General features: G+C 44.7%; 2 protein-coding genes across 4 annotated transcripts; one reads left to right on the top strand and one right to left on the bottom strand.

The window, feature by feature from the left end:
* Positions 1-1,116: 1,116 nt before the first annotated feature.
* LOC105449649 lies at positions 1,117-18,869 on the bottom strand. Of its 2 annotated transcripts, XM_011688962.1 has the most exons (11): positions 18,610-18,869; positions 5,526-5,762; positions 5,103-5,431; positions 4,735-4,977; positions 4,025-4,331; positions 3,220-3,721; positions 2,965-3,123; positions 2,555-2,730; positions 2,275-2,481; positions 2,170-2,193; positions 1,117-1,876 (listed from the first exon to the last, which is right to left on the bottom strand). In XM_011688962.1, exons 2-11 carry the CDS (start codon positions 5,638-5,640, stop codon positions 1,797-1,799), a joined length of 2,142 nt encoding a protein of 713 aa, XP_011687264.1. In that variant the 5' UTR covers positions 5,641-5,762; positions 18,610-18,869; the 3' UTR covers positions 1,117-1,796. The 2 variants fall into 2 exon arrangements, with proteins under 2 accessions (XP_011687264.1, XP_011687265.1); XM_011688963.1 differs by lacking the exon at positions 2,170-2,193.
* Positions 18,870-21,228: 2,359 nt separating this feature from the next.
* Positions 21,229-24,667, top strand: LOC105449647 (arginine/serine-rich coiled-coil protein 2). 2 transcript variants are annotated; one of them, XR_974364.1, is made up of 6 exons: positions 21,229-21,409; positions 21,711-21,791; positions 23,018-23,145; positions 23,339-23,975; positions 24,070-24,432; positions 24,502-24,667. XR_974364.1 is itself a non-coding variant. In XM_011688959.1 (5 exons), exons 1-5 carry the CDS (start codon positions 21,347-21,349, stop codon positions 24,370-24,372), a joined length of 1,212 nt encoding a protein of 403 aa, XP_011687261.1. In that variant the 5' UTR covers positions 21,229-21,346; the 3' UTR covers positions 24,373-24,667. The 2 variants fall into 2 exon arrangements, 1 of the variants encoding a protein (XP_011687261.1); XM_011688959.1 differs by having other exon boundaries at positions 24,070-24,667.
* The last annotated feature ends 496 nt before the right edge of the window (positions 24,668-25,163 follow it).

Genomic DNA, 25,163 nt, shown 5'->3' with positions numbered 1-25,163 from the left:
AAAAAGATAAAAACTAAATGTTATGTTTGCTATATTATTTGATATTTGTACATTCTCTAATTTTTATTTTAAAAAGGCAATTTTATCAGTCTTATATTTTTTTATATCAAACAGTTTCTTATATCAAATAGTTTTTTATATCAACAGTTTAAAAAGTTTTTGTTTCAAAAATGTTTCGTATATTAACTATTATTCCCATGATTATTGACCTAATGATTATTGACTTAATGAAAAAGTTAATATACAGAAATATTTTGTATAGGTAGAAATGATTTATTTCGATTATAAAAATAATTGATTATAACAGATACATCAATATTTTCATACAAGTTAAACATATCGACTTTATTTCTTCTTACATTGCAAAAACTGTATGTACAGAAGATAATTAATTATTATTTTATTTTAACCCACAATAGCGCAAATACCAAAAAATGAAGTAAAACGAATCGTGAAATATTTTGTTTGGAAAAAAATACTTTTATTTTCCATTCAACAACAAAAATCGAAGCTTTTAATTTTGACATTATCCATATATGTAGTTTATGCGATTTGCATAAACTTGTATATAAGTGCATTGAGCTGTATGTAAAAAAAAATATATATATATAAGATGTTACGCTTTCTCTTAGTAAGTACATTATCCTGATGAGTTACGTTATGTAATTGATCGTTGAATGATACTTCTTTATTATTGTCATTATAGGCATATATATATATATATATATATATATATATATATATATATATGCGTGTATGTGTGTGTTATACAATAAATACGAACACGTATCTCTCATACTTATTCCTAAATATTTGTAATTGCAAGTTGCGCGCGTACATTAAAATGTATACATTAAAATTTTCTGAGAGAAAGAAAGGAAAGTGTACGAAACGAATAAATTGTTTTATATAACACACATGCTAGATTAATTTAGATTTAATGTAATTTATATAACGTAAGTCTCGATCATAGGTCATTGGATATACTTCCTTTCAGCGGCTATAAACATATACTTTTTGTTGAAATTCTGCTCAGCACTGCCTAAATAAACTTAATATAAATAGTTTGTAAATGACGTACTTTTTACTGTAAAATAACGACAATTACAGCGATCATTTCTCTCCAACGTGTTTTTATTTCATTTTTCTTGTATACATATATATCAATTCACAGTAACGTAACATTTGTCTAAACAAATAGACGTCTTATTTTTATTGATACTTATCCGCTTTATATTACATGTAAAGACGCATGTAAGTCTCGCTGTAATGATTTCATCAAAAAAAATTATATTTTTTAGTTGTATACACCTTAGGTATATCAAGAATTTTATGATAATTATATACATAGGGATTATTTAAAAAAAAAATGAATTAGAAAACTAAAGAAATATTAGACACTTGTAGCTTTTCGTGGACGTTTTGTACATAAAAAAGGTTTTCCTATCTCTCTTTTTATTACTGCGATAGGCGTTATGTTGCTCGCTGTCACTACTTATGCTCTTATGGTTACAAATATAGAAACTGATGATATAGCTCGTAGAACGTACTTGAGCATATAGTGGTCCTGTATGATAATGATTCATTTAAATAATAACGTTAAGAAACAGAAACGGTAATGTCGCGTCGGTGCTAAATTAACAAATTAACGATAAATGCGATGCAAACGCAAAATAAATGACAGCACACACTCCGTCGGCACTTCGTCACTGATGACATTTATACGTTGCATTGTGGAATCAGTGTTGCAATGTGTTGTTTCCTAGAACTCCTCATTCGTTCGTACAGATAACTTCTCAGTATCGAAATTGACCCTTTCTGCCCATTCCATTATGGTACACCCTCAGCGGCGTGTAATTTCCATTTCCGTTCATTGCTACATTTGCAACATTGTAAAAAAAATTATGAAAACGATGAAAATTATGAACATAGCGCGCGTTCGGAAACAGCACAATTCTCCATGATGCATGCAGAAAAGGGGGGGAATTTCTTGGAGGAAATACGCAGAACTGATCTTTTCAGATCGTGATGCATTTCGGTTTATCGTCAAAACCAGAAAAGCCAGTTCTGAAGATTTCCGCGTAGATAAAACATTGTTAGGTAACACGTAAATTACATATGTTTCGAAGAATCTGAAATAGAAAATCTTGAGCGTGTTCAATCACTTACTCAGTTCGTAATCTCTTATGGCAGCTTGCAAAAAGTCCAAAGTCAAAGTTAGAGGGAGAGCGAGGACTCGATTAGCTTACGCGCGTATTCAAGCACCTTGCTTACCTTGCACGATTGTGGGCGGTTGACGGGGACCTTGGATGGTATGTGCATGACATCTCGGCTTCAGTAGACCGTGATACAATACGAAATACAGGCCGGCAACGATGGCCGCCGCTATCGCCATACAACGATACACGAATCTCAGCGATTGTACGAGGTCCTCGTCGCCGAGATTGATATAAGCACCGATGACGGCTCCGAGACACCGACCTGTGTGCGCGTCGGAAAAAAAAATCAATAATTCAGTCCTACTTGTCCGTTCAGTTACAACTGAGAAACGTACCGACGCAAAAGTGAGCTATCACAGGCAGCGCTTGGGCAGTCACGGTCAAATGACGCGGTACCAAGTGTCTTAGGTAGAGAATGGCAGTAACCCACATTATTCCTAGGGTGAATACTTCTAAAGCTTCCGAGATGAGAGACCACCAGGGATCAGATACGAGACTCAGTCCGGTGAACCTGGCCAAATTTACCAATCGAATCAATTTTTAATATTTTTTTTAAACGAACGAGGATGGAAAAAAACTTAGCGAAAAAGATCATTTTTCAGACTGACTGATTTTTTAGACTGACAGCTATTGCGCGATTATCAGACTTTAAATGAATAAAGATGGAAAAATCTAGCGATAAAGATAATTTTTCAGTTAGACTGACAGCTATCGCGCAATTATCAGACTAGAAAAACTTACCTACCTGATTATGTACACCGTAAAGGCAGTGATGAGAAGATTACTGTGCCCACAGTAATCTACAAGATGTTCGGACTTCCAGAGGAACAGGAACGCAGGTACCGCTCCTACGGTCATAGCGACACCGATGGAAAGATCATCGCCTCCTAATCTTTGCAGATGCCTACGTCAAAGAAAATATATTAAATCTCGAACGAATGCATTAATCACCATTAAATTATTTCTATAACGACCCGAGGCTATCTTAATGAACTCTTACAAAGGTAGGTAGCTGTCCATCGCGCTCCAAAAGGTTCCCATGACTAGCAGAACGAAGATCAGGGCGGCGGTCTCGCTGCCGTACCTCTTGACAGCGCTCATCGGTAGCGCCAGCATGCCGCTTCTCGTGTGCCACCACCATTCCGGCGGACTGAGCGGCATGCCGTTCGCCGACAGGGCAACGACAGCCGCGAGGATCATCAGTGCGGCGTGTAGGACGAGCGGCAGCCAATAAGCCGGGCCGATGTTGCTCGTCAGGGTGCTCAGATAGCCGGTCAGTGGCCCTAGCAGGGCGAAACCAAGGGAGCCGAAAGCCAGTTGGCGTCCCACGTCGCCGCGACCGCACGACGTCTCCCTGGTCGCGATCACTACCGCCGCGTCGATCAGGGCGACGGCGGTCGTCGGGAAGATATCCGCGACCGAGCGCACGAACAGATACATCCAGAACGCCGCTTCCGTCCAAACCCCGGTATGCTGGCATTGGCTTTCCACCAGTACGCCGCCTGAAACGTCGACATATATTATCACATATATCACCGGCATAAAAGAAGATATTCCGTTTCTCCGCTGTCAGCGTAGATAAAATCGAGTATATGACGTCTTTGAGAGTCCATTGTAAATTTTTTTTATCTCGGTAGCTATTGCAGCAAAAGCTGCCTACTGCAGTCGTGTAAGTGTTGGAATTATTGCAGAGATTCGATTTCAAAAAATATTTTTGCATACTACATTCCTTAATCATTTAATCCTTGATTTTAGTTACAAGATTCCGCATAAAATTTAATATTTAATTCTACGTAAGTCGTTACCCGGGAGAGTATATGGATCGACCAGGTCGCATTCTATGGAGCAACTCTGATTAAACGTAGCCATTTCTGCTTCCAGCTTGGGTGGTATGCGACAGGTGAAGTACTCGGCCACGGGATACATGCACAATTCATCCTCGTTTTCGGGATTCAATGCCTGCCCGAGGCTACCGTTCACCGGTAGCGGGCCGGAATACTCCGTGTAAACGTGACAGACGACATTATCATTCTCGTCCTTGTAACACAGATGTGGCGGCTCTTGCTCATTCATCACGTAACGACGAACTTTTTTCATCTCGTCACGATTCATCTGCAAGGATAATAACTTATGTAATTATATACCTATGTACTTTACAAACTGATCATCTGTCACTGATATTAAAATTCTTAAAATTATTATAAAAATATTTGCTTGAAATGATTAATAAACAAAATTAAATTATAACTACGTATTATCTTGATTTTAATATCAATCGGCATAAAATTTAAAAAAATTACAAATTAATAGCAAGAATTCTCAATTAATTATTCGCTACATTTACTTTTACCGCGACTTTATCTCATTGAAAGCATATATAATATTTGCAGTTAAATTATTATTTCTAACTGAAATTAATTTATAATTTATTTCATTAATTTGTATGATAATGTTAAATTTATTATATAAATTAATTATTAAAACGTCGTGTCTATAGTATATCGCAGTTTTATACCTGCGCAGAGAATTCGCTATTCAACGGCGCGACGGTGGTCTCGCCACTGCCTTCGAAGAAGTCGGCCTCGACGTTGACGTTGCTTCGGAACGTCGTCGAGCGTGCGGTCAATTCCAAATGCCGTCGCCAGCCGATCGGGTAGCAGGCGTAGTTGCAGTTTTCCAGCAGCATGGCACCCACGCCGCTGTCATAATCGGCCCACCGATGGCAACCAAAGCGGTCCTCGCATCTCTCTTGCCGCACCTACAAATTGATGTTCAATTCAAATGTTCTAGCGATTCTGTGTCTATACGTATCATTGAAATATTCTCCAGATATCTTTTATCTCTCAATCTTTCTTTTATCTCTTCATCTCACGGCAAACGCACCATCGCACCGCGCCGATCGCAGTTGAACTTGAGGCCCGGGCCCTTCCCGGACGGTAACGCGCGGTCCACCGTGGGCACCAGCATCAGCAGCGAGTAGAAGAGCGCCGAGAAGATGCAGGCGACGGCGATCATCACGCGCAGGTAACGACCGGTCGACGATTTATCGTTGTTGATCTGACGGCCGGCGAGCTTGTCGGCGATCGGTCCCGCTATTAGCGGTCCCAGTATCGCTACCGCCGGCGAGACCATCGACACGAACCTGACGTTCTCGATGCTCAGTCCCACCTTCGTCATGTGCAGCGGAAGAAACGGGAAGAGGCAGCCGATACCTGAAGGGGGAATATATAATCGCGGGTTGCGACATTAGAGAGTGTCCGAGCTCAAACGACTGTCCAAATTTACATCGATATCGATGTTATATACCTCCAAAAAAGATGAACAGAAGACACTTGAGCGATATCAGATTCGTGTTGATGAGCTTCTTCTTCGGCAAGTCCTTCTCCATGTCCATCTTCTCCGTCGACGCCGTCGTGGCCATCGCGGACGAGCAGTCGCGTTCCTCTTACTCGGAGACGATCGCGAGGGTGCCGGTCGATCGGGACGACCTGGAGCCGTCTACTACGCTGGCTGATCGCCTATCTCCATCGCGGTGCGTCCATCCTGCGGATGCGCTTAAGATTACGTCAAAGAAACAATTACGGATAATAGAGCTATTTATAAATGTTTATGAACAAACACGATGGGGTGGAGAGATCGAGCGACTCCGCATGCACGTGCTAACGCAAAGCGGCACATTTCGACAATTAATTATATATGTTTGAAAGAAAATCCCGTTTCTAACGTTGCAAATTACAAAAGAAAAATTTAGACGTGAAATAAAAATGCCTGATATAAAATTGAATTTATCCCATTGCTATAATAATTGGGACTTAATGTACAGTTAGTCGTCGCAAATCAATTGCTCATCACGTCCGACACGTTAGCGAGAGGCACGTTTGCGATGGCACCTCGGCCGACCGAGGGAGGTCGTCATGCGAATCGGCCACGTGTAATCGGGCAGGAAGACCATTGCACCTGCACGCGCGTGCGGGACATCAAAGGCACGGATGTGATATATCGACGCCACGTGGTATACGTAACGCGATAACAATGAAACTGTTGTACCATATTTGCACCTCTGCGGTACCGTGGCGAACGTGCTTCGAGGACGAAATGTGTCCCAATGTGTGCCGAATACACACCTATCTGGTGTGAAGATGTATGCGAACTTGTAAAAAAAAAAATATTAATTCTTCTTGTCGTTTTTTATTTTGTATAAAATGTATTTATACAAAATCCTAGTAGATATGTTCCGAAATATATAAATAAAAAAACTTGTCTAAAACGAACATGCAGATAAGATAAAAATGTGATTATGATGAGAAATATATAAAATTCGTGAAGCATTCGTTGAAATACATTCCGATTCGTCCTTGGACGAGAATTCTCGTTTATTATTAGATATCGTATTGGAAAAATCTTCCATTGGATTAATAAACGCGGTAATTCAAGACAGTAGGTCGGCAATTAATATTCCACAGAGCACGCGATGTTTTCTTTCCTCGCGATCGTTCGCGATGAAATCTTCATACGAGAGCGTTTAATAGAAGCTTTAATAGAAGGTATGCAATATCGAAATTTCTTCAACGTCACCGTCCCCGAAGGGGAAAAGGGGATTCAGGGGATATACAGAGGCGTTCGCTTCTGAAAGTTCCACGTATACAAACGTGACGTTTATCCATGAATGAACGCGTATAGGTATACATATATCTTGAGCGTCGAGAATTTATGCCAAGGCAAACGCGACCGTACGATTACGTGGATGCGCTTGTGAAGTATTGCCATATCAATCTTCCGATCCAGATGCAACGAATTCGGGGCATTCAAGGCGCATGGATTGCTTGTATATGAGTGTACGCGAGTGTACGTGCGTATATTATACTCTTGCCGTGACGATCGATTTTCACCGAGCGCGCGCCGGTGATATGCTCTAATTATATTATAACAAACTGCTCTGTTTTCCCGTGTCACTTTCGTTGAAAGTCGACCTCCACAAAGCTGTAACTTCATTTTTGGAATTTCCATTTAATCGATAAAGAGTTACTGTCTCATCCACAAAGTGAATTGCGGTGATACACGTCAAAAAAGATTGCAGCGACTCTTCCAGTCTCTTAGACGGGAATTTTCCAAGTGTCAATTAAAAATTCTTCGCGAAAATCTGACATTTTCCTGACGGGGATTCTCGGCGACGCTGCAATTAAGGTATAATGACTTAAATCGATTCGTTTTCCTCATTTTTTCATTGAGCCTATATTTTTCTTTCACATTCCAAATACTTTCTCTTCGATTCTCACATTATTTCTCATTCAATATTAACTTTCATTCAATGGCTACATTCGCGGGAGAAGAACCTGTGAGAAGAGGGATGCGAGAACGGTCGTAATTCATCTTCGTGTATACCCCCTTGTCTTTCCGGATTGATTACGTCGCCGGCGTAATTGTCGTCGTTACGTGTAAGTGACGAACTCGGTTACGTACGAGCTTACGGTTGAAAACTATCTCACCGTTCTTTCAGCGCGCGCTTCTCCTCCTACGCCGAGGCTCACAATTAAACGTCCGCCTCCTCTTCATTCGGTCGATCGGCACCTTCCGCCCCGCAAAATTTCGCGTGGTCAGCAACCGCGGAAGCGAAGTGACATGAATGAATTTTCAAGGAGGGACAAACTTCTCGGACTTGTCAGGAAAAATCTTACGTCGAATTAGTCGGGAGTTTAATCTCGCGGAATCGTTATCTTTTGACCTTTCGCGCGGCGTATACACGGAGAGAATTTTCTTTTAAAATTTACCCTGAAAATCATGTTAATTGTGAGACTATATAGTATTTAGGTAAATTTTACTGTGCACTACAATAAATTTTACTGCGAAATCTTATTGTAGTGCACAGTAAAATTTGCCTAAATACTATGTTGTCTCATAATTAACATGATTTGCAGAATAAATTTAAAAAAAATTCTCTCCGTGTATGGCAAAAAAAATTATGATCAGCGAATATTGCTTTTAAACTGGATTTTTATTTATTAATTTATTATGATTTATTTATTAATTTTTTGTACTTGATTCATTTTAAATTTTATGAGAGAGAGAGAGAGAGAGAGAGAAGTATAAGTTCGTTGATGTGTTTTTATGAACGTGTCAATTGATGTGCAAAGCCAGCATTTTTTCCCGCTCAATCCTACAAGTTATGGGCACAATTGATTGCAATTGCGACATTAATTGTTGCGCTCTTATCTAGGGAATCAGTTCGTCGGTCTTGGAATGATTGCGAAACGGACTAAAAGCGGACGGTGCGTGTGGCTGGAACGGCATTTCTAACTGGGTTAACGACAGGTTACGGGAAGCCTCGGATATTTCTGCCCGTTTTAAAGAAGCAAGCCTGTCGTGCTCGCCTCTCATAAACGTGACTCCGACACAAAAATCCGCGCCTGTATTTGCAAACAATACCCAGCGCGTCGTAAAATGGAACCTTAAATTCTAATGTGTCATGTGCGAGATATGCAGATACGCATTAAGATTCCTTTCAAGCCCACCGAAGCTGTTTATCAACATAATACATGCTACTCGTATGCCGCATATCGATTACTTGATTTAATCTCATCAGCTAGTAGCACAAACTCCGTCCGTTTCACTTCAACGTCGCGCGGCGTTTTAAACCTTGGGGCAATTTACGAGGCAATTTGCTATAAAAAGCTGCATGCATAAGGATTTCCACGCATTTTCCATACGCGTTGCGACTGACGGGTTATAAATAAGCGTGTAATGACTGGACGAGATTCATCTAATCTAACTTTGCATTCAATCCCGCGCTGCGATAGACGGAAGTCTATATATCAAGCACAATAATGAAATACGTCCGATATCTTTTTCCCACCTTATTTAACAGATAATTTTTTACGGAGCATATTAAATCATTATGTTTTTTTACAAGAAATAAGCCGTTCAGCCTTCGATGTGTTCTCCGTATTTTGAAATAACATTACCTCGATTTCGATACATATTACTGTCGCATTTACACAACGGATTACATTTGTTATTCTTGTTTACACAACTATACATCCGTGGCGATCGTGGCGCGAGAGCTGCGTCGGTTTTCTGTGCCAAAGGCCCAGGTTCAAATCCCCCAGAACAATATAAATCTAAATCGGTTTTAATCGATTTGGTAAGCGATCGCCACCTCTCGAAAGGCAAATCACCGAGAATAAAGACTGCAACAAGAGTAAGCCCTCTGCAGTCACCGCATACAAGAATTGATTGTGTCTTTCCTGGACAGAGTTATAACTCTAACAATTAAAAATGTAACGGACTCTTTAATTAATACAACAATAAATAAACATCCATGTGTAGCAAGTCAGAAATACCATGAGCATTGTTAATGGATAAAAATTAATAATTAAAATGACTGATAATCAATAAGTATAACTTAATGTGTTTGTTCATAAAGCGTATTCTGTCAAATACGAGAACGACAATTGACGAACGAGTACACATCGAGTTATAATTATTGATTGTCGATTATTTCGGTTATTAATTTTTTTTGCTTGAATTTACTTGTTTAGTTATAACTCTGTATAATGACCTTGCATATGGTGACTGAGAGTTTACTTTTGTCCCAGTTTTTTTTTTGCGATTTATCACTATTTTCCAATTTTTATTAATCTTTCCAAAAATCTAAATAATTTTATTAATGTTTCCATTTTATGAATCGCTTGGAGAGACACATTTGTTTAGAGTTGATGTTCGGTGCGATTGCAATATTCTGCACGAATGTAACACGTTGGTTTCGGACCAAGAGTAAGGTGTTCTTCTTTCTTTAAATCTAGGTGTCCTCCGCAAGACTGTCACGTTGCGTCATCGAGAACAGGTCTACGCGATTACGTCAATGTCGAGATCCGTATCGTATACGAGCTACCGAATATTCTATGGATATCGAACGAGGTAAACGTGATTTTTCAAGCCGTTCCTTCTAAAAATAATTCTTACGCGTCTGTCATGCGCGTCTTAAAAAGCGAACGGTGTACCTCGTCAGCCGTAATCAAAATTCTGATTGTTTCCTGGAAACTCGTATTCGCGATGCATGGGCGATCGTGAAAATTACCGTACGTTCGCGGAGAGCTGGATTTCCCTTCCTTTGTACGTATACGTTCGGCATGGAAAGATGTTGAGCATCTTTACAGTACACGCGTAAGTTTTATGTTTATTAAAGCGCATCTATGTTGGCGGAATGTCGATAACGATGAGAACCGACAATTGAACGTCTTACTTTATGGATTGGACGTGGATGGATGTAATTTGGACGGACGGGTTCTCGAGGATGCATCAACTGTCCAAATCGAGAAGTGCTTTTCTTCGATGGGAAGTGAAAGATCCCCCTCTCCCTCCCCTCCTCTCCCTCGTTTCTGGCGGAGAAAAGCAGTCGCCTCCTTCTCACAGTGGGCTCTATTATCCGTCCTCACACGAGGGTGACAATAGATATTCGCGCAATCGTTCCTTCTCATTTTCCTGATTCTGATAATGGATACGGTCTTATTCCGCAACATGAAAAAAAAATCGTAAAACGCAATTCGCCCTTCTCGTAGGCGGGTACGAAAGTTTCCTCTTCGATGGCCGAGAAAGCGCGCGGCGATTAAACCTTCCCCAAAAGCATGCGGTTCGCGTGTGCATACGAGATCGGGCATGCTTCGATTCTCTAAATATAGCCCGTTTTATTGCGGCCCCACGGTTCAATTGCGCGCACGTGCTGGTGCGACTAAATGAGGCGTGAGAAATCGAGACGCGTAACCGTTGTTCACTGACGCCTCAAAAGAATGCAGCTAAGCATTGTATAATGTTCACAAATAATAACAAGTATTATACAAGCGCCAATCTTTTTTTCTTTCATCTCTTCCCGACAGACGGAATGTAGATCGGGATCTGTGGGGTCAATTCTTCAATCTCCCTTTTAGAGTCGACAAAACAACCGACAGACTTATATAGTTCGTCGAATTCGGGCATCAGCGACGCCCGCATAGAAAATCGATCGTAATGTTGACCTTTATCGGCGAGATAAGACCCACGAGAGAGCGGTTCCTTCAAGGCGATCCTCTCTGCAATGTTATTTCCTGTCGCGACGGCGGCGGCGGCGGCTATATCGCATATCGTTTACCGTGCGTCGCGTTACAAACAATCGCCGCCGTCTCGCGCGCGATTCTCAGGTCGTCGCGCGACACGCAACCGCGTCCGCATGGCTATTACCCTTATTACGCGGAACGCGCCGTGTCATTGCGCGCGTGTGGCCTTTCGCCGTTCTCGCGGATTAATCTAACGTGCGACTCGCGAAATTGGGTTAATGAAATCGTGGAGGCAGGAAGGGAACTCTATACTGTGTGAGCTCACCCGATGACGATCGCGGTTGCCCTTACCATGGATGTTCCGTGAAATCGCTTCGTCCGGCGAGCTGATCTTGCGCGACAATCACGAGCAATCGCAATAGGGTAATTAGGGTCGACACTGCGTTTCTTTTCTTTTCTTTTCTTTTTTTTTTTATATCTTCGATAGTTTTACGAGTCTCCGCCTCTCCGCGTTCGGTATGATGGTCGATGGACGTGACACTTTTCGGGCGGAGCGCAGAAGTGAAGACAGAGTGGTCGTTTTTTTTTTTTTTCTTTCCTTACAAGTCGATAATGGAAAACTCGCATTAGCGAGCGAAATGAGGTACGTATTTGCGACAACGCGCGCGCGTATGTGTGCACGCGTACGTGTGTTTGCATTGGGATGTACACAGGAAACGCGTCAGCAGAAATACACGGAAAAACGGAGGTGGATGTCCTTCGCTCGTCTGGAAAGAGATAAAAGACCGGTAGTCAAGCCGGAGGATTTTCAATATCTGTCACTGATGTAGACGGGATTAATAACTTGGCAAATGATGCGGAATAGACTTTTGAGATAGAAAATGAAAAAGTTCACATGGATCGGGAAGATGTGGGGAAGTTAGCGTTAGCGCGAGGAAAGATTTTCTTTTGTATCATCCATTATACGGATGTCATCCGCATGTTCTTGGAAAAAACACAGGATTGCATTTTAAAACTCATAGCACATAGAAGAACGTAAAGCAATAAGATGTAAGCAGTAAGTGATTTTGGCCAATCACAGTAGAGAACGTAAAATTATTGCCTTATATTTTATATTGTGATTGGCCGATTTGCTTACTGCTTACGTCTTACTGCTTTACGTTTTTCTATGTGCCTTAAAAGCTGGAAAACACTGACTTTTACATAACTCTGCATAACGCGTAAGACATAAAGCGTAGACGTAAGAGAATCAATCAATCAATCAGAGTATGAAATAAAGGACTCTGATTGATTGATTTTCTTATGCCTTATGTCTTATTGTTAGTTCCGAAACACAATAAGTGTAGTAAGCCTTAAGTAAGAAATTAACCAATCAGTTGAATATGAAGAGAATAATCGATTACGATTGGTCAATTTTTTACGGCTTATGACTTACTACTCTCATTGTAGATGGACCTTACTTACTACTTTCATTGTAGGTAGGCCTTAAAGCAGCGTTATGCAAAAGTCTGTGTTCTACAATCCTCCTGGTATATCGTGTCGTAACATTGATAGAATACAGATCGGCTTATCGTATACTTTACATTTATATCAGGCGATGACGTTAGGCCAAAGATCTTTCGTTTCAACTCGCTAAGATTTTAAGAAAACAAAATTCGCCTTACTCTCGTGAAAGAAACGCGAAGAATATTATCGTAAAAATTACATTCAGATCTCCTTATTCTGTTATTCAAATGCTGTTATTTTACGCAGTCGTCTAATCGAGTACTTTCAACTGCCACAACGAAAACACCTATATGTAAATGGAGCAAATAATTTTAAACACAAATATAAATTGTATTCGATATTGTCTAAAACAAAAGCGCTTTCTTATAAATATCTCAGGGAAAAGAAAGCCGCGGAAAAAAGGGATACTGCAATATTTACGAGCTGCACACCGGGATTATACAGAGATTCTCACGCACGTAAATAGATGGTTAGACATAGTCCATAGATGAACGCGGGGGGCTATTTTTATCCGGACGTGGATATCATCCGCTGATTTACGCAGTTACCGCATAGACGTAGGAGTATTGTTTCCCGCGCGCGAGGGGAGGGACACCAAACGCCGGCTCTCCAAAAGTGGAGATCTGCATCTCCCCCCCCCCCCTAACCGCTACTACTACTACGAATCGGTGATTCAATTGAGAAGCAGCCGTGTGAGACGCGTGGACACTGCATGCCGGGACAGATTTCGCACGATCGATGAGAATCACTCGTTCAGGCCATTGCACGACCGAGCAACTAATTCCGCCCCATCGACCCCCCCACCCTCCCCTCCCCTACTCTTCTCCTCTTATCCCTCAATGCCTTTAGGCTGCACCCCTCGGATGGATGGTGCCTCGGGTGAAATCGCAATAGGGGGAACTTGCCTTCCCCATGCACACCTCTATAGAAATGGTAAATACGATGCGCCGAATAATCGGCCGCTTCTGTGGCGCGATTCCGCTCGCGCGATCCCGACGACGCGGTACGTGTTTTGACGTGTTCAAAGACCTGTTGGGGCCTTTGAAATTCTCGTGAAATACGTTTAAAAGCTAAAACCGACGAAACGAAAATAGATATAATGCTATTAATTGATTTCATTAACATTTTAACAACGTTAAAGTTTCAACAACGTTGAAATTAATCAAGTTGATTTTAATGACGTTACACTAAACGCGGCAGAGCGTTACTGTGTTGGTGCGTTTGCGACAGGAACATCGGCGAGAGGAGAGGTTGCGACGTCCCCGTATACGCAAGTGCAAGCACACGTCGCCTCCGTGATCGACCGTCGACGAACTTTTCAGCGTCCGAAGAGGAAATTATCTTACAGTCTCGGAACTTTCGCCGACGCTGTGTTGTTTCTCGCGATTATTCGCGGCAAATGTGTAACAACAATACGGCTACAAATCGAGCTTACTCGGAAGCGTTCCGCCGATTCGACTCGCGCTTCACGCTTCACACGCTCGTCCATAAATCCGCACGCGAGAGGTATTGCAGCCATCGGCCGCACGTTGACGCGATCGAGGGTTTCGATTCGCGAAATAAATGAGCGACAGCCCCGCGGAATCGTATACGTAAGATCGCTGGAGAGATCGTAGTATTTTTCCAATAACCGATTTCGCGTCCGTTCCGCGAAGTTTCACGGCACAATGGCGGTGCCCATCGCAGGACGAGACCGCCGTCGCCGTCGATATTGTGATCCTTAGTATACAAAGACATCCTCCGACAAACTCGCGATGGAAGCGATCGATCCAGTTAGCAATTCAAACATACTTGGTATGCATCAAAGGCTCTTTCCATCGACTCTCCCTAATGCGAGCTGCGACGGAAAAATTACATCCCGCGGATAAGAAAGACGCGGCAGACAATAAAGTATATTAATGAAAATAAGAGGGCAGAAAAATTTTCTACTTGTAAAATCACTGATTTTTTGTCAAAATTACTGATAAAAATATATTAAAATGAGAGGGGGAGGAGAGTAAAATTTTAATGGCAGTTCCATTTCAATTATCGCGATATTTTATCGTTGGCTTAAATGCAACAGACAAATGCTCGATTTCGCCTCGTCACTCCGTTTTTTTTTTCCAGCCCGATCGCATACAACGGTGTCAATAACGCACGGTCGATGCCACGCGCTGTTTATTTTCTCCGGAGGTAAAGCGTACAGGATGCCCGGCATGTATTTGCCGTGGATAACGGAACCGCGGCAATGTCGGAGCACAGGCAAGAGAAGAAGAGCGAAAGAGAAATGAAAGAAGAAAGAGACAGAGGCAGAGAAAGAGAAGCGAGCGAGAGAGAGAGAGAGAGAGAGAGAGAGGAGGGGGGGGAGGAGTTGTGAGCGACGCGAAGAGCAACCGATAGAAAGAAGGTACCTGAAGGAAACGAAGAACTTGTATAGCAAGACTCCGCAACGTCCGTTTTACGATTTCACGTCGATAAGGATAATGACTTCAATGCTTGCTCCAAATATTGATAAAGATAACAGCGAAGAGTCAATTTGAACGGTACATACGCGAAGCAAACCCATTATTTATAAAATCAATTTCAGACTCATTTCACTTAAAATAGATTTTACAAACTAGAGGGTGTAATTTATTCCTAATAATATTCTTAATAATAATAATAATAACGAATTGTGAGGATATAATAATAATTATTACATTCTAACAATTCGTGCTCAACCGGATTCTCCGAACTCGCCGAGGATTGCGCTTCGCGGAGTTGAGTGATTTCTTCTTTTATTTTTTTTATTTTTAAACGAGCAATTATTTGATCACGTTCCGCGAAGTCTTTACCGCTCGTACGGAGCAGATACCTCTTGTCGAAAAGTGGCCACTTTTAAGTCGCGAGTCGAGTGCATTCACCGTGCAACCGTGCTACCTAGGCGAGCACTCTCGGGTTGCGAGGCGAACGCTCGCGTTACGCGCGGAGTGACACGAGCGTTAGTCTTGCCCGCCGGCACAATGGCACGCCATACGCACGCCATGGTGCGTAGGTATGTGTTAGACCGAGAAGATCTCGCGTGATAAGGAGAGGCGGAGCATAATAGGACCTACGAACCGGCTCGAACCGGCACAGTGACGTGATGTCGCCGGTGCCGATTCGATCGGCATGATCGAGACGTCTCGTCTGGCGGAGTGACACTTGAATCGGCCGATTCGAGCCGCGAGCACGACCCCGTAATCGATGTTACGCATTCACATTCGCGTCTCGTAAGAGTTGCACAAGTGCTTCCGCGCGATTTCAGCTAGGAAAAGCAGACAGGCACGGTGGACTGGAATTAAGGGTATCGCGGACGGAAGTCCGATTCTCTCTCTTTCTCTCTCGTAAAAAGAAAGGCAGAACAATTTCGACGGCAAGCGCGTCGCATTTCGCGATATTCCCCTGGCTATCTTCAAGGAAAATGTTAATGATCCCCCAAATGTCCCGCGAACCGCTTTCGTCGACGGGACCGGATGGTACCTGCGCTCGCCGATCGATACAAATTCGCGTACATCATTCCTTCCGTAATCCACTCTCATATCGCGAAATCTCCCCCGGCGGCAAATCGTATATAGGTCCGAGACAAATTGGATTTCTAAAGTCGTCGCTTCCACGCGAGCTATCAAGTTAAACTCTTATACATACGTATAGCGCTTTATTTCGAAGCAATAATATGCGCATCGTCGTCGTTGCATATGGAGCAGACTCTATTTTTTACGAATCGATTACGCGCCGGGAAAAATTTGCGATAGATAATATTCTCCTGTTGCTCGCGGAAGCAGCGCTTGCAGCCTGGGGAGGGGGGGGGAGAGGAGAGGAGTCGTTCGGCAACAGAAATCCGCTCGGCAGCTGAATGCGGAAGTGATTAACGCGCGTCTCACGTATAACGCGGCGTGTATGCATCACGGGTCACGCGAGTGACTGTAAACGAGGAGAGACGAGTGACCGAGCGAGGGGGAGAGAAAAAAAGCTGCCGCGGATTATAATACCGCGGTGTTCGCGCGAGTTTGTCGCCCTTATACGCCGGCTTTTACGCCGACGACGATGGGCTCGCGCTCGAATCCAGACCGTCTTTCGCAACAGCGCGCGGGGGATTGATAAACGATGCGCAAACGAGAGAAACATTATGTCATCGGCGCGAGGCCCAGATTCAATGGAACAGGCTACGCGAGAGGCTTCGATTAATATCCAAGGACTCTGTTTGCTCGGAACGAGCTGGCGCGACGTTAAAATTAAGCGCGTCGATATCCCCCTGGTGGGGAGGCCGCCTGCGATCGCATGCAGCTTTAATATCTTCGTACTATGAGCGTTGATTAGACGGACGCGAGTGTTATTCAGTCTTTCGACAATACGATTCTCGGCGTCGAGAGCGAGAGAGAGAGAGAGAGAGAAAACGTCAAGTACGTACGTACGTACAATTTTGCCCCATCGAGACTGCGCATTTCAATTTAGTATATTAACACACCTTCGACGAGGAAAGGCAAAATGAACTGTTGCCCGAGCTTCGTGGTAGTCCTGACGGAGGAGTTAATTAACACGGAGATTCCGGAAACCGCGGACGAACGGACGGACGGACGGACGAACGAATGGATATAGGTAGACGAACGGATCGAAACCTGGACGCGAGTCCTGTTGAAACAATTGGTTCAGACTCGACAGTCGAAAAAGCGGGTCATCCGAGTGGAATGAATGAACGAGAGAGAATGAACGAAAGAATGAATCGACAATGTTGGCCGAGATGGACGGACGTTTTGCTATCCGGGAGTTGCTTCGATCGAGGCTGCTGCCCGTTCGCGGAGCCCGTCCCCGTTGGTCCCCGAAAACTAAGTTGCCGAGAGAGATCCCATCGGGAACGTTGACCCCCCGAAATTCCAATTTTCCCACGGCGAATTAATTCTATCGCCGGCGGAGTTTCACGTGAAAAAAAAACGGCTCGCGCGAGTCCCTTTTACGGAAGGTACGACCGTCTCTGCCGATTTAATTTTCGCAGGATTGGACGCGACGTTGTAATGATTACGTAAAGGCAGAACGGCGTGTAACGCGATCTTGGAGGAGCACATCGCAAATTGGAATTTTGCCAAAACACGTCGCACGTGGGTAGATAGGACGATACTAGCTCAATTGTACATATACATATAGCCTCCGAATCGAACGCAGATAATATAGATAGATTGTTCGTGAATTATCGTTCCGATTCATCACTTCGATGCGTAACGTGTTCCGAGCAGAAGAAAGCAGGAAGATCGATTAAATGGGATTAGGGCGCTAACTCGCATATTAGTGCGACCAGCCCTACGTGATCAGTCACACACTAGTTAACCAATTGCGATTGGCGATATTGCTCTCATTCTCCCATCTCGCGGCTGTACCCATGCCCCGGTAAATAGAGAAGAGGAAGATTAGTTAATCGCGAGTGAGCGTTAACCCACATCGCGCGACGAGCCCTTTGAGGTCAGTTACACCGACGGTGGTGTGTGTAAGTGTGTGTGTGTATGTGTGTGTGTGTACGCTCTCGGCCACCTTGTTCTTTCATTAAATCCGCATGAATTCTCTGCATCCCCTTTCCTTTCACGGGGCTCACGCCGTTCGTCGCACTACGACCTCCGTCACACGGAGTACACCGGCGGAAAACGGCCGGGGTATGACGAAGTCGGGTGTAACGGTAACCCACATCGCACAGTGCAACCAACCCTCTCCGGGTCAGAGGTGCAACCCGGGAAGGTAGACGCGCGCGCGATTGCATCGCGGTATCGCGTCGCATCCCCCTTCGACGAATCTCTCTCTGACGCGCGCCGCGGCCGCGAGCTGAAAGCGAGAGACGCGCGTAATTAGATGACTTATGACGATGATTTACTTACGATCCGGAAGCGACGGTGGGTGTGCGTGCGTGCGTGCGTACGGGAAGCACCCAAGGGTCCTGTCGACTCTCACGGCAGGAGGGGGGAGGGCAGAGAGGAGGAGGAGGAGGAGGAGGTGACGGGAAGGACGGGAGCAGGGGGAGAAGAGGAGGCAACGACGATGTACACGGCGGGCGATCACGAGACCGTACCACTGGACGCGTACGCGTGCACCGAGGCGCGCATGCCGCGACACAACGTTACCAGCGCGAAGTCCGGCGAGCGACTGGTGTTCCTGTTGCTTGCTTGCGTCCCGGCGAGCGATTCGCCGCCCCGCGCGCGAGGCGACGCGACGCGACGCGACGCGGGAGCAGCTGGGGCGCGCGACGCGGAGCGGAGCGGCGCGGTGCGGCGCGCCACCGGCTCGGCCCGCTCTCGGCTCGGTTCGTCAATGCGAGGTGGTTCCGTACGTACGACGTTACGTATCCACGCCACGCGTATTGTTACGTACGTGTGCACGCCGCCTCCGTCTTCCTCGCGCGCGCACCTTTCCCGCTTAGCCCGCAGCCTCTCGCACGCCGCGGATCTCGCCCGCGGGCGTGATCTGCCTGATGCTCGTTCTCGGGCGTACTTCGCGTACTCTCCGAGGCGCGCTCCGTTGCACACCTCGGCCTCTGTGCAACCCCCTGACTTATCCATCTCCTCCGCCTCCTCTCTTCCTCCTTCCGCCCACGGCGTCCTCAATTATGCGCATCTTTCTTGATTTATGACGTATATGACTGCAGGGCGCCTTGGAGCGCGGAGTCTCCGGATGCCGCCCGTGATTTACGGAGATGCTCCGGAGAGGCTAGATGCGACTCCGAGGGCACTCGGAGCCAATTTCGCGTACGTCGATTAATCAAGGTTTAATTGGCTACCCCCTCCCCCCTCCTTCCCTCCCAGAGATTACTGACTTTCATTATCTATTAACAGTCTCGTTAATTATCATCAACGTCAATCGGTATTTCGATTACGAGTCGAGTCGCAATAAATTAGAGGGTACATTAAAGAATTGAATTACGACGCACATTATACGGAGATCAGGAGGAGTATATAGGAGTATCGCCGGCGAGAAGGAAAATAGCAAACGCGCGGAGAAGCTATAAAACTTAATACTTCGTCGTCGCTAATCGTGCCTTACGAGGCGGGGGGGAAGTGAGAAGTATCGCGTGTTTACACTTCGGGGCAGTTGATTAATCTTCACCGCCGTCTGTAACCGGCGTATATGTCTATTAGGCCGTTCCTTAATCTCCTACCTTCCTACCCCTCCCCTCCTAACCTCTCGCCCTTTGTATAATATGCTATCGATCGTAAATTACAATTACGGCGTAACGACCGAGATTGTCGGCGCGCGGCGAGAAAGCGCAAGGCGCGTGCATCTCGCAGTCTCCCGACGACGCTAACGTCGGAAAAAAGTTTGTTATTTTTACACCGTCGATCGGGTTTTCCCCGCGCGCGCGGGGACGACGGCGTGGGCGGGGACGGAGAGAGGGGCGCTGGCGGGGGAAGCGGGGAAGAGGAACGCTCGTTAACCCCTTCGGCATACTTACATTGACACGGTGAGAACTCGATACGTGCGAGCGTTCGCGGTCGCGGAAGAAGATCAACCCGAATCCCCAGTTCGCGAGACCAAATAAACGTACTCGCGCGAGAGGTCGAATCTCCCTCGGCCTTCCAGATCATATTACTTTTGGCTCTCCCAAGAGGATTCAATCCCGAATTCGCTCGCGCGCGAATTTGTGTACTCAAGAAACAATATATATTTCCTTTCCCATCTTTCCCAGAACGATCGCTTCGGAATTAATGACCGTCGAAACATAAATCTAATTTTGAACATATAAATTATCATAAACATAAATCGGATAATTTAGTGGAATTAGTTATTGGAGATTATATATAGTAGATCCAGATTAATTATGCGTTAGATAAGTATATGCGGAATTGAATGTATATTGTGAGTTAGGTCGAGTTAATCGTAAGTTGGAGTTAAAACAAAAAATAAAACGTAATTGCGGAAGGTTTTGTAATTCGCCTGTTGGAAATCAATAAAGACCATATACATATATATAAATATGCATACATATATACATATAAATCTAATAAATATAGCAACGCGAGAATTTTTCAGGAAAGATTTGCAACGCAAGCTTCACCTTTTTCGTCCAATTTCTGCGTTAAAAGCGAATTTGAAAAGCACGAGCGATTCCGCTTTAAAATAAAAAAGAAAAAAAAAAGGAGAGCAAAGGGAAAGCAGATCCGTAGATCTGCGTCGGTCTTTTCGTATACATAATTCCTTTGGTTCAAAGCGACGCGGATGTAAATACATACCGGAAGTATTATTCTGCCGCGTGAGGAACGGAGAAGCAGAAGGATTTGGGGTCCACGGGGATGCAGAAGGAAGAGGCACGTACGGATCGCGCGCGCGGCCAATGACGACGTGGTGCAGCGTGTTCGGATTGTTGTTGTAAGCGGCATGATTTCGACCCGGCTTGGCCGACCAATGGCGAGCGTGTGCCGACGCCGACCGACCGAGGCCGAGAGAGGATCGGGGCGCCGGAAGCGCCGCGCTGCGTCGGGAGCGACGACACTCTGCGGACTGCGAGTACTGCGACAACACTCGGCCGCGGCCGCTACAGTGACTACGCACTGCACAACAGTTCGCGATTGCAGCAGTCAACAACAGCTCCCAGTGGGACAGTTGAGCGTTTCACGCGCCATTATGGATTCGCTGGCGAGTTACGCCAGCGACGGCGACAACAGCAATAATTCGGACGACGCGAAGGTGAGCGGGCGCGAGGACGACGCGCGTCGTCGACGTCGACGCCGTCGTCGTCGCCGCCGTCGCTCGAGACGCCTCGAAATGCCTCGGAAATCGGCGGCGCTCGACATGGCGCTCCGCTACGCGTACTATCCGACACCGCGACTTCACGCGGCCCCCCAAGAGATTTTTCAAAAACGCGATCGCTCCTCTCCCTCGCGATCCCCCACGAATCCCGCCGCGCCGCGTGATCCGCGAAGTTGGAGTCGCGAATGTGTACTTGTGAGGTAACTTGGGGAAAAAAATGATTGATCTTGTTTTCTAGACGCCACCACGGGGACAGGAAGAGGCAAACAGGAGGGCGAGCGACGCCAACTACGACCCGGTGCAAATGGACATGAGTGAGGTATAGTAGAACCCACACGCAGAAATAATTTTCTTAATTAGTTGTTAAGTATATGAAAACATTCGGACAATGCCTAAGAAGATACCGCAGTGACTTTATGGGTGCTGTATGTACATGCAAAGGCCTGATGAATACATAAAGGGGGATAGTATCCGGTCATTTGCAAGGTCATGTCGTTTTCAAATCGTCCGGTCATTGCTATCTTGTGACAAAATAAATACAATTTACAAGAGAGGCGGGCAATAGTTCTCGCGATATTTGACGATAGTTTCAATCGTGGATTATGATTCGGTGTACATACAAGCTGCAAGCAGTATTTGTTAGCAAAAGCTGGGGCAAAATCAGCATTTAGCGTTAGCTTAAATGCAAATGAGACAGGACCTTGAAACCTTACCGAACGCAGGATAATCAGGCTATCATTCACAATAATTAAAATTTAAATGATAAGTAAATGGGAATAGTGCCATTTCGTGAGACAATATTAACACGTAGCTCTGTTGGTAATACATGATACAATATCTACGCATCTCGGCAAGGTCTATGCTGTGTGAGGGTCTTTCAAGACTACCCCCAAGTCCTATTCAGAAGAACAGAGGTGAGTAGAGGAAGCTGGCAGAAGGTAACACTAACAAAACATCAATCATCAAAAGAAAAGAAAAAAAAAAACTCACGTGTACAAGTATACTCGGGTGATAAACTAACTGCAGAGGCAGATTGATGTGAAGGGCCCTCATATTCCTCTCTCTCTCTTTCTCTCCTTTTTGTGACATGATATTGTTTCATTGGTTCTATTTTTACCTGTCCGTGATTTAGCGCGTACACAGTTTATATTATCGAATAGGGTGACACTCGGGGAAATCCCCGAGTGTCGCCAAACCTTTTGTATCAAGTACAACCAAGAGGAAACTGATGTGAGAAAAAAAAAACACCGAATTTCCGCTTTTCGTAGAGAGAAATTCTTCAAGTTTATGTTTACTTTTTATACCCACTATGCAACAGCATTTTCTCTCTCTTTCTCTCTCTCTCTCTCTCTCTCTCTCTCTCTTATATGTAAAGTGTAGGTTTCTCTAATACATATTACTCTCCGCTGTCAGACAATCCAACTTTGCGTGTCAATGAAGTTACGCATTTCTAAAATAGCTTTTGTGGTAGGAATTAAGAGTTACCTCTTAGTGGAATATGTAAGAGAGACCCATACTAAAATTGATAATTTTTCTTTTCTCTAGGAGAGCAATAACAACAATTCGTCCAGGGAGTCCAGTAGCGAGCGCGCGAACAGCCCTACGACGACTCAGTCTGCCTTCGGCTCGAGAACAGACGCTTCTCGGGCTTTGCCCTCTCCATCAGACCAGAGGTAGGCTGGTTTGCTAGTTATATATGTGTATAGTACAGGTGCTAGTGATATTTTATAGATATCAAATTTGCTATTGAAAAGCAGTAATTTTGATATATCTCACTATATATCGAAATATACACCTGTGACATGTGCTCAGAATAATAATACGCATCTGTGTGGTATACCCCTGCAGAACGTAATCGTTTTACAGGCGAGCCGATCACGAGAATCACACGAGTTCGAAAGACGATCATAGGCGGGGAGATCGCAACGATCGGAGTCGTCATTCGTCTGACAAGAGTCGCCGTTACGACGATCGAAGGCAACGCGACAGGGATCGAAGCAGAGACCGGCGAAATCGGGATGACGACAAGCGTAAAACGTCCAAGGACGAGAAGAGCGACGACAGAGAGAGGAGCGACAAGGATCATCATTACAGGGACGACCGGAGGGATCGTAATCGCGATAGGAACGACAGGGACAGACGTAGGGATCGCAGCGACCGCAATGAACGGGATCGGCGGCACTCCAGGGACGACCGGTCGAAGGACCGATATCGGGACGAGCGCTACCACAAGGAGAGGGATCGCACGCGATCGAGGTCGCGGTCGAGGGACCGCGCGCCACCGCTACCGTTTCGGACGATGAGCTACCGGGAGGAGAAGGGACGGAACAAGCTGGCCCAGTTGGAGAAACTGGGCATAGAGCTGAAGCCGCCGGAGGGCGGCGACGCCCTGATGCCCGGCAGCGTCCAGGGCGAACTGAACTACTACAATCCGCTGGCGACGGCGACGCAGGGCAAGTACGCGGAGCAGATCCAGAAGAGGAAGCTGCTGTGGGCGAACAAGGTGATGATTATCCACAGCCGTAACGGTATCCTTAATCGGCATATATCTGGCGTGTAGTTTCCGTTCTACAATCACGTATTTTGTCTCTTTGCAGTCGAAGCAAGACGACGGTAACAGCACGTCGGCCGCGGCCTCCACTGCCAACACGTGGATGGGGACGACTTTCACGCACGATCAGGACGGAAAGGTGTCGGCCAAGTTCAAGCGACTGATGGGTATCAAGGGCGATCTGCCTAGCGCGCCGGCGACGGTGGGAACTAAACCGGATATTCTGAAAAAGCAGGAGGAGATGTTCAACAATATGGAGCAGCAATATGAAGTAGCGCGAGCTACCACGCACACGCAGCGTGGCGTAGGTCTGGGTTATGCGACCGGCGGCTACCAATTTCCACGATAAAATACGCTGAGAACTTCACGCCCCTCCTCCCCTCATTGTTTAATTACATTTATAATATTGGTAGATATTGACGCTGATAGAATTACGTTCGCCAATTCAGCGACCTTAAGTCGGTTCGGTTTTTTTCAGACCGGATCGCATTATTTCTAAGTCTTTCCTGCGAATTATGAGGACGATAGCAAACCGCAGAGCTGACCCAGGTTCAGAGTTCACCGTACGATTGCAATGAAGTTATGTATTTACGCGTTGTAAGCACTAAAAATAAATTTATTAAGATTATCTAAAAAAAAAAAAATCTCGAATGCGTTATTCTATAAATGAAGTTTCTTCTCTCACATCCAATTTTGTCTCATAATAGACCTGCTCTTTGTTGTAATGAATTGCACTAAAACTTTCGCTAACATTAAATACATATACATATCTATTTCATTTTAAATACGAGTATATGTAGTACATACATTAAAATTATATACTAGTTTACCTACAAACAAATCATGGATATATAAATAAGTATAATATTAGATTAATCATTTAAATTATGATTTTTGTACGAAAGTTATTTAATGTATTTTTCTTTTTTGAAGGATCCAATTAGAGATTTATGTTTTATGTTTCCAATCATCTATTAGGTATTTATTTATCGTAGCACCTCGTATTTGGTAAGGCTTTTGATCTTGCTAGAAACTAAGTTGAATATTTGCCGACGCATATATATATATATATGTGTGTGTGTGTGTGTGTGTGCGTGTGTGTGTGTGGTGTGTCGTTGGTATTTGCGGGTAAGCATGACA

Source organism: Wasmannia auropunctata, unplaced genomic scaffold (genome assembly GCF_000956235.1).
Source record: "Wasmannia auropunctata unplaced genomic scaffold, wasmannia.A_1.0 LD336074.1, whole genome shotgun sequence".
NCBI classification, from domain to species: Eukaryota; Metazoa; Arthropoda; class Insecta; order Hymenoptera; family Formicidae; genus Wasmannia; species Wasmannia auropunctata.
The sequence above is the reverse complement of the archived record's forward strand: the minus strand, read 5'-3'. Positions and strand labels throughout refer to the sequence as shown.